This window comes from Mandrillus leucophaeus, unplaced genomic scaffold (genome assembly GCF_000951045.1).
Source record: "Mandrillus leucophaeus isolate KB7577 unplaced genomic scaffold, Mleu.le_1.0 Scaffold173, whole genome shotgun sequence".
Taxonomy (NCBI): Eukaryota; Metazoa; Chordata; class Mammalia; order Primates; family Cercopithecidae; genus Mandrillus; species Mandrillus leucophaeus.
In genome coordinates this window covers 4,106,366-4,119,383 of record NW_012101732.1, presented here as the reverse complement: position 1 = coordinate 4,119,383, position 13,018 = coordinate 4,106,366, and the positions used below count along the sequence as shown (strand labels likewise).

General features: G+C 50.9%; 1 protein-coding gene across 2 annotated transcripts in view; it reads right to left on the bottom strand.

Moving 5' to 3' along the window:
- The window catches only part of NDRG1 (N-myc downstream regulated 1), a 65,377-nt gene that overhangs the window by 31,808 nt on the left and 20,551 nt on the right, over positions 1-13,018 (bottom strand). For both annotated transcript variants that reach the window (XM_011977085.1, XM_011977086.1), the window contains one exon: positions 12,801-12,836. In XM_011977085.1, coding sequence (XP_011832475.1) covers positions 12,801-12,836 — 36 coding nt within the window. The remainder of the gene's footprint in view (positions 1-12,800; positions 12,837-13,018) is intronic.

Genomic DNA, 13,018 nt, shown 5'->3' with positions numbered 1-13,018 from the left:
AGGCCCAGCCCCCTGGGAGCACCTGGGCCCGCCCAGCACGGGGTCATCCTGGCACCTGCATTAGCCCCCAACACCGTAAGTCCCCTGGCACAAAGAGCTCAGCCCCATCTCCCTTCCCCACTCTCTGCCCCTCAGGGCCCAACGCTTCTTTCCTGCACGTAACAGGCACTGGAAAAATCCATAGATGAGGGAGCAGTGGCCCAGCTTCCAGTGGGGGCCAGAGATCATCTGCTGGGCCCAGCCTGGCCCTGAAGCCACTATGGGAACAAAGGTCTATTTGTTTGTGGGGGCACATTCTTCATTGTCTCCCCAGCTGGCCCACATGGCTCCCTCTAAAAGACAGGCCAGGGCAGGCGGTGTTCCCACCACCACGGACATCAGAGTTCAAATCCAAGTCCTACCACTCCCCAACCTCTGAGCCTCCAGGTCCTCACCCCTGAGCTGGGAGAGCCGCCTGCACCACAGGCTCCATAGCAGGAGAGGAGTCACCTGCACAGAGCCCAGAGCACAGCACTAGGCGAGAAGGGGACTCCCAGTACGGGCAGCAGAGGGTGCTAATGTGGTGGCAGGTATGGGACACGCCACCCCAGCTGGCATCAAAAATGTCCGTGGCAGCCCTGGGGTTGCAGGTGCGTAGCAGATTTCTGACTCATCTCTTTGAAGGTCTTAAAATATACAGCCATGGAACCAGAACTAAATTGGAGGATCTATCCTTCCAAGTCCAAGAAGGAAAGGCTACCTGGGTCTCACTTGCTGCTCTGTCCACAGACCTCTGCACAGCTGCCTGCTCTCAGTGGGCACCCAGTATCTGCTGGATAAGAGATCTGATGCTGGCAGATAATGGTGAATCACTAGGAAGGAACTTTATCTCCTAAGGGCATTGATCCATGTTGGGCTCTTCCCCACTCTGCTCCTAGATTGGCCATGAGATGCTCAGCTCCCTCCTGATAAGACCCCCAGGGTTGGTGAGAACCTAACAGGGCACCAATGCTTCACTCCAGCTCATGAGGAGTGTCAGGACCCTGGCTGCTGCCTCAACACTGCCCCAAACCTCAGCCTGAGCAGGACTCAAAAAAGAGGCTTTCGACATTGCTTGCCTTGGTGGGAAGGACAAAGACCCTGTCTGAGAAAGTGTAAGTGAAGTGGTGGAAGTCACGCAGGGGCAGGGCTGACCCCAGGCATAGGTGAGCAGAGGTGAGGGAGAACATTTGCTAAGCGCCTACGAAGACTAAGGCAGGGTATCAGACCTCCATGCCACCGAGAGGCCTATCAATCCCATTTTACAGGTAAAGAAGTTGAGGGGACTCTCCCAAGGTCATAGGCTTGTGGTGGTAGAATCGGGATTTGAACTCTCTCCACTGGGCCCTTGCTCCTTTGTGCCAGGGTCTGCTGGCCCCCATTGGTCCTCCGCTCAGTTCCTGGACCCCCGGCACACACAGAAGGAGGAGAAAAAAAGCAAGTGTTGTACCTGTACCCAAGTCCCATCCCCTAAGTCACACACACATACACACACACACACACACACACACACACCCCCCCCCAACAAACACACCCACCAACAAACGCACGTGCACGCACGCGGTTCTAAGCCAGTCAGAAAGACCGTCTGAGATTGAATGGGAGAATTACAACGCTCACAAACACAGGCCTTTGTCCTATTCAGTCCCAAAGGAATGTTCTGTCCTTCTGTCCCTGCCGGGATAAATCACTCAGTGTTCTGCAGAGAGGAACCCGTCCCGTGTCTTCCACGTTTTCCCAAAGAGAAAGCACAAGGAACCGAGAACATCAGAACTGCAAGGTGCACTGTTCATCCTCTTGCCTGAGAGAGCAAAGTGCCTGTCTCGGGGCTCATCAGGGACCCCCCCACTTCTGGCTGGGACAAGGCTGGCAACACAAACACAACTCCTCCGCCATCCAGAGCCCCACGCCCAGCTCTTCCACAGCTCAGGACCAGGCCACAGAAGACCCTGCTCACAGGGCCTGATTCAGACAAGACGACGAAAAGGCAAAAACCCGGCTGCACACACTTGCCTCTCGCCTGCTCTGGAAGAGTCTAGAAAGCTGCTCTCTCAAATCTAGAGGTGATGGCAGGGATGGGGGCAGTAATAAACTGCCACTGCATCTTACCCCATGCCCGCTCTGAGTTTCTCACACGTGTTTTCTCATTAAATACACGCAACAACCACTGCAGAGATGAGAAAGCTGAGGCTGAGAGAGATTAAGGGCTTCATCCAAGGCCACACAGCTGGAATAGCGGGGCAGGATCTGAACCAAGCTTGGATTAGGATGTCTGCATCCAAAGCCTGTTCTCTTTATCATCCTGTTTCACATTCTGTGCCGGGCAGAAGAGGGGAAGGAAACCTTTCTCTGCCATGTGCACTGTGACTCCCTAAAGGGTGATGCAGCGAGTCAGATTCCCCACACTTATTTGACTGCAGAACACTTGTACCTCCCCAGCGTCTCCAAGGACTGGCCATCCCTGCAGCACAGGCTGTTACACTACCAAACAGAATCGAGAAATAATATCTGATGCTCCCATCCTCCTAAAACAGGCACCTGCCCCCAAACCGCAGGCATGTGTGTCTTTGTGAGGAAGTGTGCCAGCATTGGAAACACCTCAGCACAGACATCAGACATCACCTCCTTCCTGCTACCCACCATACACACGCCATGCAAACCCTGTTCTCTTCTTTGCAGCACAACCACAATTACAAATATACATGTAACAGCTGCCTCCCCAGCCAGACCGCCAATTCCCAGAGGGAAAGGCTGGCTCTCCAACAGACAGAGTCTGGCCCGGAGGGTGCACTTAGAGATTTACAGTCTACACTGCCTGTATGCTGGCAAGTAGCAAACATGGCACCTACCACTATGGTCTACACCGCCTGTAAGCTGTCAAGTGGGGAAATAGGACCTAACACTATGCCTTGAAGATTTCATCTCTTTGGCTGTCAGTCCTGGCTTGGGAGCTTTAAAACTATGGCAGACTCTGTTGGTTGGCATCCCAAACATCTGTTGTTCCCTTCTTTTTGAGGATAGAATTCCAACTGCTGTACTAAGAAGCCAAGTGCCTGATAAAGTGGTCCCCTTCCTTACTCAACTCCCTTGAAATCAAGGACGGTCAGGAGGTTCAGTTCTGGCCAATGAGATGCCAGCAGAAATTCCTGCAGCTTCAAGGAGTTTTTTAAAAAGGATCAAACTTGACCTTTTGATTCTTGTCCTTTCACCCTCCTGCCTGCATTCTACTTGGGACATGGATGAGATGCTCGGGGGTTTGGTGGCCATCCTACCAATCTGAGGACCAAAGCCGCATGCTCAGGTGACAGCAGGAAGCTGTTAAGGACTAACTCCAGCAGGGCTGGGTGACATTCATAGCCCGGGGTGTTAGTTTTTTAGGCTGGTGAGAATAGCAAACATTTCCTTGTTACAGCACTGTTTTTCGAGCAATGTTATATATCCTAATGTTATAACCACCACATGCCCTTGGCCAAGTTATCAGCCTTCTCTGACAATCCCTGCCATCAGTTGTAAGCTGAGGTCAATGACAAGGCCTCCTGTTCCATTGAGATACTCCCAAGACTAAAACCATGGGACGGACCTGATCGTGTTTTGCAAACTGCGGCGTTTCCCTCCACGTCAGCTGTTACGGACAACCGCTCCAGAGTGATTAGTGTGAAGCTGCCAGGGCCAGCCCCGCTGGCTTAAGTCAACTCTCTGGATGATCCGGAGGGGCTCTGGAGGCCAGCTGTGACTGTCTCCCCACTGCCCCCGGTAATCCCCTCCTTCCCAGCAGGCCCTGGCCAGATGCCGACCGTCCTGGGCTCTAAGAGGACGACCGCGTACCCAGGCTCTAAGTCAGTTGGTGGGCTGGGCGACCCCTCCCTCAGTCTGACAAAGCCTTGGGGTCCACGCAGGGCCTGACCAGTCAAGGTGCCCTCTGGAAGAGCAGGCCAGGAAGCTGACTGTGGCTCATCAGCATAAAGTCAAGGCCCACGGCAGCAAGAAAGGCAAATCATGGGAACAGAGGCTCAAGTGAAAATGTCAGAGGCCTGCCCCCTCCCCACCATCTTTTCATAAAATGATACACTCCTCCCCCTATATTTTCCTGGTTCATCTCCTGTGCCCATGGAGGAGGAGGGGCAGCCACAGCAGTGCCATTCATCTCAATGATCCATTCCATTAAGTAACAAACACAGGCCAGGTGTGATGGCTCACGCCTGTAACTTTAAGTTTGAGACCAGCGTCTGCAACACAGTGAGACCTCCTTTCTACAAAAAATAAAATTAGCCAGGCATGGTGGCTCATGCCTATACTCCCAGCTACTAGGGAGGCTGATGTGGGAGGATCACTTGAGCGCGGGAGGTCACAGTTGCCGTGAGCCGAGATTGCACTACTACACTCCAGCCTGGACAACAAAGGGAGACCCTGTCTTAAAAAAAAAAAAAAAAAGAGTAAAGAACACATAAAGTACCAGAGATAACTGAGGGAAGTGTGTGTAGCCAGGAGGAACACGATAAAAAGACAGCCACCCACTTACTAAGCAAGTGCAATAAAGCCAGCTTTGTCTCCTGTGCTATATCATGACAGCCATTGAACAGATAGTCTCCGGGGCCGAAGTATAGGTGCCCAACAAGATAACAGAGTTAAGATTCAAGATAGATAGGTCCTTGGGCTTCCAAAGCCATGACTCCCCTGCAAGTCACACACAATGGAAGACCTTCCAGAGGTCAAGCTGGGCCTGTCACTTCTCACTTCATTCCCCAGGCTTCTTTCATGTTGACATAAGGTCAAGAGAATTAAACAAAGTTACACGGAGTCAGGGAACAGGCTGCTATGGGCAGAGGGTGTCAGCCTGGGAATACAGCATGCAACTGGAACCCACACTGAAGACCTCAGTTCTCCAAGGAAACAAGAATTAGGAAGAGCGTCTTTGTTTGGATTAGGGTGAAGAGATGGAGCAGACTCCGTCATCCATGGAGCAGGGGAGGGCGACAAAGACCTGTGAGCTGAGCTGGCTGCTGTGTGCATTCAGTATCTGCAGTGCACTCAGGGACAGCAATGCTCCCCACTGTTTCACAGATTAGGAAACTAAGCCCCAGGGAGGTCAAGCAAGTGGCCAAGGACACGCGAGTAGCAAATGACAGGGCTGGGTCTGCACTCGCTTCTGCTCACTGCACCCTTTCTGGGACGCCAAGAGATGAGTGAGGTCAGCCTGGCAGAGCCTAGCCTGGACAAACCTCAGAGGCCCTGGTATGAGCCCTACTTCTCCTGTTCTATTGGAGGGTGCTCCTAGGAAACCCACAGCAGAATTGCAGAAGCAGCACACTGTGTTTATTTTCCAAAGCCTCATTTTGCGCTGATCCAGATGAGTGTTCCTGCCATCTGTCACTCGAAGGGTTTGCTCTAAGTCCCAATGGCTTTGCTAGGAAGTAGGGCTGGGGGAGGGCGAGGTTGGGAAATGGCGAGTTGCGGATTTCCAGGCTTCTGTCTGAGTTCTGCCCACCTTCAGTCATGGGGCATGAAAACAAGAAGCAACTGTGTGGAAAGAGAGAAATTAGCAAAAGGTCACCATTTCCATTTTCCCTGTGAGCTGGTCTGCTTCCAAAAAGAGGAGGGAAAACAGTCCCCCTGAATGGGATCGTACATCCCCAAGATCAGCTCAGCTCTGCCGAACAAGAGGCCTTGCAGCAGAACGGGAGCCAGACCTCCGGAGCCCCCGCCCAGCCCTGGTACTGCCCCAGCCCCTCCACCACTCCACACCGAGGCCCCGCGGGTAACAACAGCTCACTTCTCAGGGAGCCCTGGTGAGCACACAAACACAGATTCCCATGGAAACCAAATCAAATCTAACCGTCTGAATAACTCCAGATCCAGGTGGAGGGAATTAGAAGCAGCAAATCCAACAGAAAAAGCAATTTGAAGCCACAGAAAGTCACCCAGCCCACGAGATACAATTTATGGGTGATGAAGTCAACGCTGCTGTCCCTTCCCCAAAACTCGTTAAATTCACTTTGGCTCCAGACGTGCGGACTGAATCCGCTTTCGCCATCTATCTCATCGTGGCGTGACACTGAGCAAATCCCTTCAGATTTTCTGGGCCTTGTATCTTCAATATAAAACGAGGATGGCAAGGATACCTCCCTCAGCACGGTTTCATGAGGATCACATGAGCAGATGCAGGAAAAGAGCCCAGCATGGTTTCTGACATACAGCAGAGCTCAAGAGAGGCCCGCCAGTACAACTTCCATCACTATAGCATTTTTCGGAAGCAGATGGATCTAAATCTAGGAGTATCTCAACAGTACCCTCTGGCAAGTTCCCTAACATCTTCAAATGGGTCTCTCATCTGCAAAAGAGGCCCATACCCCTCACCTTGGCAGGGAAGCCCTGAGACAATGAGTACGCAAATACTCATTCTTCCTCCTCTTCTCTCCCTCAGGTGGCCTTCCACAAAGCTCCCCGTCTGGAGCAGAAGTCTTAGACTCTAGAATTATAGCCAAAGAAAAGAAGCTGGAACCCAAAACACTCCCACCCTCCCTACTCCTCAAATTTGCAAACACAATTGCCTAAAACCTGATGCCGGAGGCCTCTCAGCAGAGCCAGATCAGACCGTGTCCTTCCTGCAACCCCGACACCTAGGCCAGCAGCCTGCCCACCCCGTGCTCTGAGGGTTCCGGAATCTTCCCAGGAACGGGAGCCAGGCGGGGGCCTGACAGCGCTGGCAGAACCTCATACGCAAATCACCAATCACTTTGCCCGAACATCACCCAGGACAAAACACAGAGACCACCTAAAGGTGATGCCAGTGACGGAGAGATAAGGCCTGATGCCATCTGCTCTGGCAGGCGAGCTGTCTCCTGAGACAGGCCACCCAGCAGCTCAACACAGACTCCACCAGCAGCTCCTCAGTGCCAAGCTCTGGGCTCAGTGTGTGTGTTTTGATTCATTTCAAAAACAAACAAACAAAAAGCCTAAATTATTGACTACATTGGGAAAGGAAGTAGGAATCTGCCTTAGTCAAAGTGCGGAAGCAGTAATTCTTTTTCAAGGAATAACATCGACTGCTTTCAGTTACACAAAACAAAGCCACTCAAGACTCCTTAGACTGAGCCGGGGGAAGCTATGCCCGGGGGAAGAACTGCCCAGGAGGGAGCCCTATTTTAACAAGCAGGTAAGAAACCAACTAAATGAATAGATAAAATCCATTTGCCATTAAGGCACATCAACTCTTGAGTCCTACAACAAATCTTCCTCAGTAGGCTAAACATAAGCCCAATGAAGTGTTGTTTAGATTATCTGCTTGGCTAGATCTTTTGACAAGCAGACGTGGCAAAGGTGAACCAGAATCTAGTCCAAAATGGCTTGATTAGCCTTTGCAGGAACAGGGCTGTACTCAAGCAACACGGTTGAGAGAACTGTCTGCATCAGACAGCCCTGGGCTCAATGTGGCCCACTTCACAGCTGCCGCCCCTGGGAAAGTCTCAGTTTCCTTATCTGTAAAGGATGATGGTACAGGTCCCCAAAGGTTCAGCAAGAGAGCGTGGGAGGCCTTCAGCGCTGGCCTGGCTCATCAGAGGACACCAAAGTGCATGGCGGGCAGGTGCTGTCCTGTCACTTTGCTGGAGCTCCTGTGTGAATCTGAGGTCAGAGCATGCTGGCCAGTCCCCGGGCTGATAAGCCCTGTAGGCCCCCTTGACCAAAGCTCTGTCCTTCTCAGTTCCTAGCCCTGTAACCCATCATGCCCCAGAGAGCTTCCATCGTCATACTGCACCGCATCTTCTGAAGGAAATTCTACAGCAACCCGACACCCAAGATTTTGGAGACTGCTGAAAATCTGGGGGATGCTTTCATCAATCTCATGAGTCCCTAACACCTTCAAATCTAAGAAGCCAAATCTAAATGAATACGGTTTTATACAAAGATTTTCTTTTGGTAACAACCTTGAAAAAGTGTCATTCAACACTCAGATTTCAGCTCAAATATTGTGACTTACTGGGAACACTGAGTCTGTTAACAGCTTACAGGAATAACACATTTTTGCCCTTGGAAATTTCAGAATCCAGATCAGAAAGGCCTTTGCTCTGCCTGGAATGATCTATCCCCAGTCTTCTCTTTGTCACGTGACTGGCTCCATCTATCTTTTAGGTTCAGAGCAATGTCATGACTTAAAAAAGCCTCAACCTAAGACAGCACCCCAGCCATGCCCTCTCCCATCACCTGGCTCTGTATCACCCCTCACTATTCTCTTCAAAGCACCTACAGAAGCTGGAATTCTCACATATGCTTGTTTGTATGTTTGTTTGCCTCTTTCTTCTAAGGAATCTGGATTGGTTTCAAATATGCGCCCTGGAAGCACATAGCTTGAGGTCCCCTTTCCAGCTCTGCGATCTCAGGCAAGTTCCCTAACCTCTCTGTGCTTCAGGTCCTCTCTCTCCGTAGGATGGGAACAGGATCGCTGTAAGCACCCATGGGGCACATTTGGCATGCTGCCAGGCACGCATTCTGTGCTCAGCTGTACTGAGCTATTATTCCAGAATGTAGGTTCCTGAAAACACGGGTCACTGCCTGTCATGCTCATCACTGCATCCCCAGCACCTAAACTAAGGCCAGGCACAAAGTGGGCATTTGTTAAAGAAACAAAGGAAGGCACAACAGGGAAAAACGCCCCAACCTCATAGAACAGCTCGGGGGATTAACTCAGAGGGCTCAGCCCAGGCTGCTGCAGGATGCTGGGAGACCTCATCCTGACCTCTGCTCTGTCCTTCCAAAGGCTTCTCTGTGTGGTCCCCACTTTAATGATGTCCTAAGGGGCAGCTCCTTAACCGACCCCAGCCTGAGCCACATAGGTTGACCTTCCCTGAGAGTAGGGGCGAGAGCTCCTATTCTCTGTTCTCTCAGTTGCCTGTGTCCTGAGATGGGAGAATGCAAAAGTGTTTTTGCAGACTTTCCAGAGAAACACAAATGTGAGGAATTATCTTCACAGGGAACAGATAAACTATGCTTTCTAGGTTTCTCAGAATTGACAACCAAGATTTTAAAATCCAAAATAACCATATGATCCAGTGATAGGGTTTGGCTGTGTCCCCACCCAAATCTTATCCTGAATCGTAGCTCCCATAATCCCCACATGTCGTGGGAGGGAACCAATGGGAGGTAATTGAATCATGGGGGCAGGTTTTGCCTGTGCTGTTCTCATGATAGTGAACGAGTCTCAAGAGATCTCATGGTTTTATAAAGGGCAGTTCCCCTGCACAAATGCTCTTGCCTGCCGCCATGTAAGACGCGCCTTTGCTCCTCCTTCACCTTCCACCATGAATGCGAGGCCTCCCCAGTCATGTGAAACCTCTTTTTCTCTATAAATTACCCAGTTTCTGACATGTCCTTATATCAGCTTGAGAATGGACTAAAACCTCCAGCAATTCCACTTATGGGTATATGCCCCCCAAAACTGAAAGCAGGATCTCAAAGAGATATCTGTATGTGCATGTTCACAGCAGGCTATATTATTCACAATAGCCCAAAGTGTCCACCAACGGACAAATGGATAAGCAAAATGTGGGTCATACATACAATAGAATATGATTCAGCCTTAAAAAGGAAGGAAATGCTCTACACCTGCTACAACAGGGATGAACCGTGAGGACATGATGCTAACCTATATCAGCTAGACACTGGCAAAGAACAAATCAATGCAAACGAATACAGTTTTATAATAATAATATAGTATATGATTGCACTTATATGAGGTACTTAGAGTAATCAAAATCACAGAGACAGAAAATTGAAGGGTGACTGCCTGAAGCTAGAATGAGGAGTTGTTTAATGGGACAGAGTTTCAGCTCTGCAAGTTTTAAAGTTCTGGGGGTGTGGTGGCTCAAGCCTGTAATTCCAGCACTTTGGGAGGCTGAGGCAGGCAGATCACTTGAGATCCGGAGTTCGAGACCAGACTGGCCAACATGGAAAAACCCATCTCTACTAAAAATACAAAAATTAGCCCAGTGTGGCGGCGGCCACCTGTAATCCCAGCCACTCAGAAGACTGAGCCATGAGAATTGCTTGAACCCAGGAGGCAAAGGTTGCAGTGAGCCAAGATCGCACCACTACACTCTAGTCTGGATGACAGAGCAAGACTCTGTGTAAACAAAAATAAAAATACATAAAGTTCTGAAGATGGATGATAGTGACAGTTGCACAGTAATATGAACATACTTAATATTACTGAACTGTACATTTGAAAGTAGTTAAGACGGTAAATTGGACGTTATGTGTATTTTTCCATAACAACAAAAATAATTAGGGAAAACACCCCATGATAGTTAAGTGGATAGGGTATGTGATGCTTGGCCCAGCACTGATGCGGGAAGCACCACAACACTGGCCCTTGTTAGTGTCCTCTCTCCAATGCCACTTAACAAGGCTGAAGCGCTGTCTCCATTTCACAGATGGGGAAATGGAGGTGAAGCAACTTGTGCTAGGTCAATCACCAGGAAAGGGCATCCATGGGGCTTGCGGTTCACTCTTCCTGGCTCTGGAATGGGGCTTTCACCTGAGGAGGATGGACAATCACATCCCCACTGCAGGAAGATACAACCTCAGTGCCAGCAAGCCGCTCCCCTGGGGAACACAAGGAGCTGACATTTCAGCCACGGGGAAGGTTGGCAAGGGCAGCTTCGATCAGGCTGAGGGAGGCTGATGTGGCCCGGCCCATCCCTGAATGAGCAGATGTCCCCTGGAACTAACTTCCAGCAGTTCTCAGCTCAGAGAACCAAACAACCAAGGCCATGGTGCTGGTGCTGCAGCCACTGCATCTGTTGCAGCTCTGACTGCCCTGGGCGCATTTTTCCCCATTCTCAAGAGGGTGAAAAAGAGGATCCGCTACCATAACTCTTAGCTGCCCCACCATGCCACCCTGAAGGAGTGACTTCTCCTTTTCTCTGCCCCTCAGGTTCCCTAGCTGTAAAATGAAGGCTTGGACTTGATAAACCTCAAGACAGTGCATTCACCTCCCACCCTCCTGGAACACCTTCGCATGCCCAGCGTCCTGCAACACAGAGAGGAACGGGATGGAGCTCCGGCCAGGGCGTGGGAGAAGCCTGGACCTCAGCACACGACTGGCGCAGGAAGAACATGGGCTTCCTTCCTGGTCAGGCAGACCTGAGTGTGGCTCCCGGTCCCTCCACTCTGGCCTCAGTCTACCCATCTGAAAAATAAGGCTAATGGTGCCTCTCATGTTACCATGAGATATTGAGGCATTACATGAGATATTAGCTGGGAAGCTCTCAGCACAGTGCCTGGCGGGTAGGAAGCCCTCACCAACATCACTAAAACCTACACAAGCAGCAAGGGAAGCTCTCAGGGCTGGAAGAGGCGAGGCCCAGAGTCTGGCACCACTTCCCCAATCACTGCTGAGTGACCTCAGGCAAGTCAGCTCCCAATGCTGTCTCTCTTCTTCTTCTTCTTCTATTTTTTTTTTTTTTTTTTTTGAGATGGAGTTTCACTCTTGTTCCCCAGGCTGGAGTGTAGTGGCGCAATCTCGGCTCACTGCAACCTCCGCCTCCCAGGTTCATGGGATTCTCCTGCCTCAGCCTCCCAAGTAGCTGGGATTATAGGCACTTACCACCACGCCTGGCTTATTTTTGTATTTTTAGTAGAGACAGGGTTTCTCCATGTTGGCCAGGCTGGCCTCGAGCTCCTGACCTCAGGTGATCTGCCTGCTTTGGCCTCCCAAAGTGCTGGGATTACAGGTGTGAGCCACTGTACCTGGCCCTTTCTTCTTCTTCAACACTGAGGTCAGGGTGGATCTCCAGGAACAGCCTGACACAACCAGGATGAGGAGAAAATACACACCTTGGGGGCAGTATCGAAAGCCTGGATGATCTACTAGCCAACGCTTCCAGCCCCCTCCCCTCCTTTCCCTTCCTTCCAAAGACAGTGCAAGATTCCTCACCTCGGGATGGATGGGGGCGCATTCATGAAATAAGAGATTCAAGAGGAAAAGTGGAGTTGTTTTGAGGTACGGAGGTAGAACAGAGGAGTGAGATGCAGAGCACAGAATGGGTCCCAAACTGGGGACACCTGTGCAACACACAGGTAGATGTTCAGGTGAGCACATCTCAGCTGCCTTTGGCTGGTCCAGGAGCGCGCCTGTCCTTCTTCAGGGAGACCACGAGCTCGCCATATGCTCAGGCTTTCTGCCCCGCCCTCTAGAGCCCAGCACAGCACCGGACCCACCCGAGCTTGGGGCTAACGAGTCTAGGACTTAGAGTTCCTCAAGTTCTGACCCAGCCCTCAGCTGAGAGAGCCCAGTCTGTTCTCCTGAGAGCCTGTTCTTGGACACAGCTGAGCTGCACCCCCTGGCACGCCCTGCAATCCTGAGTGGGGATGGAGATGCTTCAGTTCTGGGCCAGTAAACCGCAGAGAAGGCTGGTTTCAGTTTCCCAAGCAGAGCCAAGAACATCGAGCTTTTGCTTCTGTTCCCTCCCCTCACAGGGTCCCAAGCCAGCCCGGCGTCACACCATTTTCCCCACACACGTCCCACCGTTCTGGCCAATTCTTTGGGGCTGAAACAGGAGGGGCCTTCTGCTTCCGTGGGAAGTGACTGGTTTCTGCTTCTCTGGCCAGCACTCAAGTCAGCTTCTGTCTGGGAGCAGCAGCTGAGGGTGAGGACCTAGCTGAGACCATGGCCTTCTCTCCCCTTGCCCGCAACATTTGCGGAATGATCTACTTAAACTAATGGAAAGAAAGAGGAAAAAGAGAAGATGGGATGAGGAAGGGGAAGGAAAGCCACATCCTCTACTTGCCTGGACATCAAACTCTTGTAGGAGGCTGGTGATGGTCTGTGGAAAGATAAAAAAGATTGTCAATTTCATCTGTGTCCTCTGTAAGAGAAATCATGTTGGGATGTATGGGCCTTTCTATGCCCTGAATCTGTAACTATGTTCCCTCCTTTGTGGGATCTCCCTAATTCCTCACAAAGGCAGGCTTTCCTTTTCTTTTTTTTTTTTTTCTTTTTGAGACT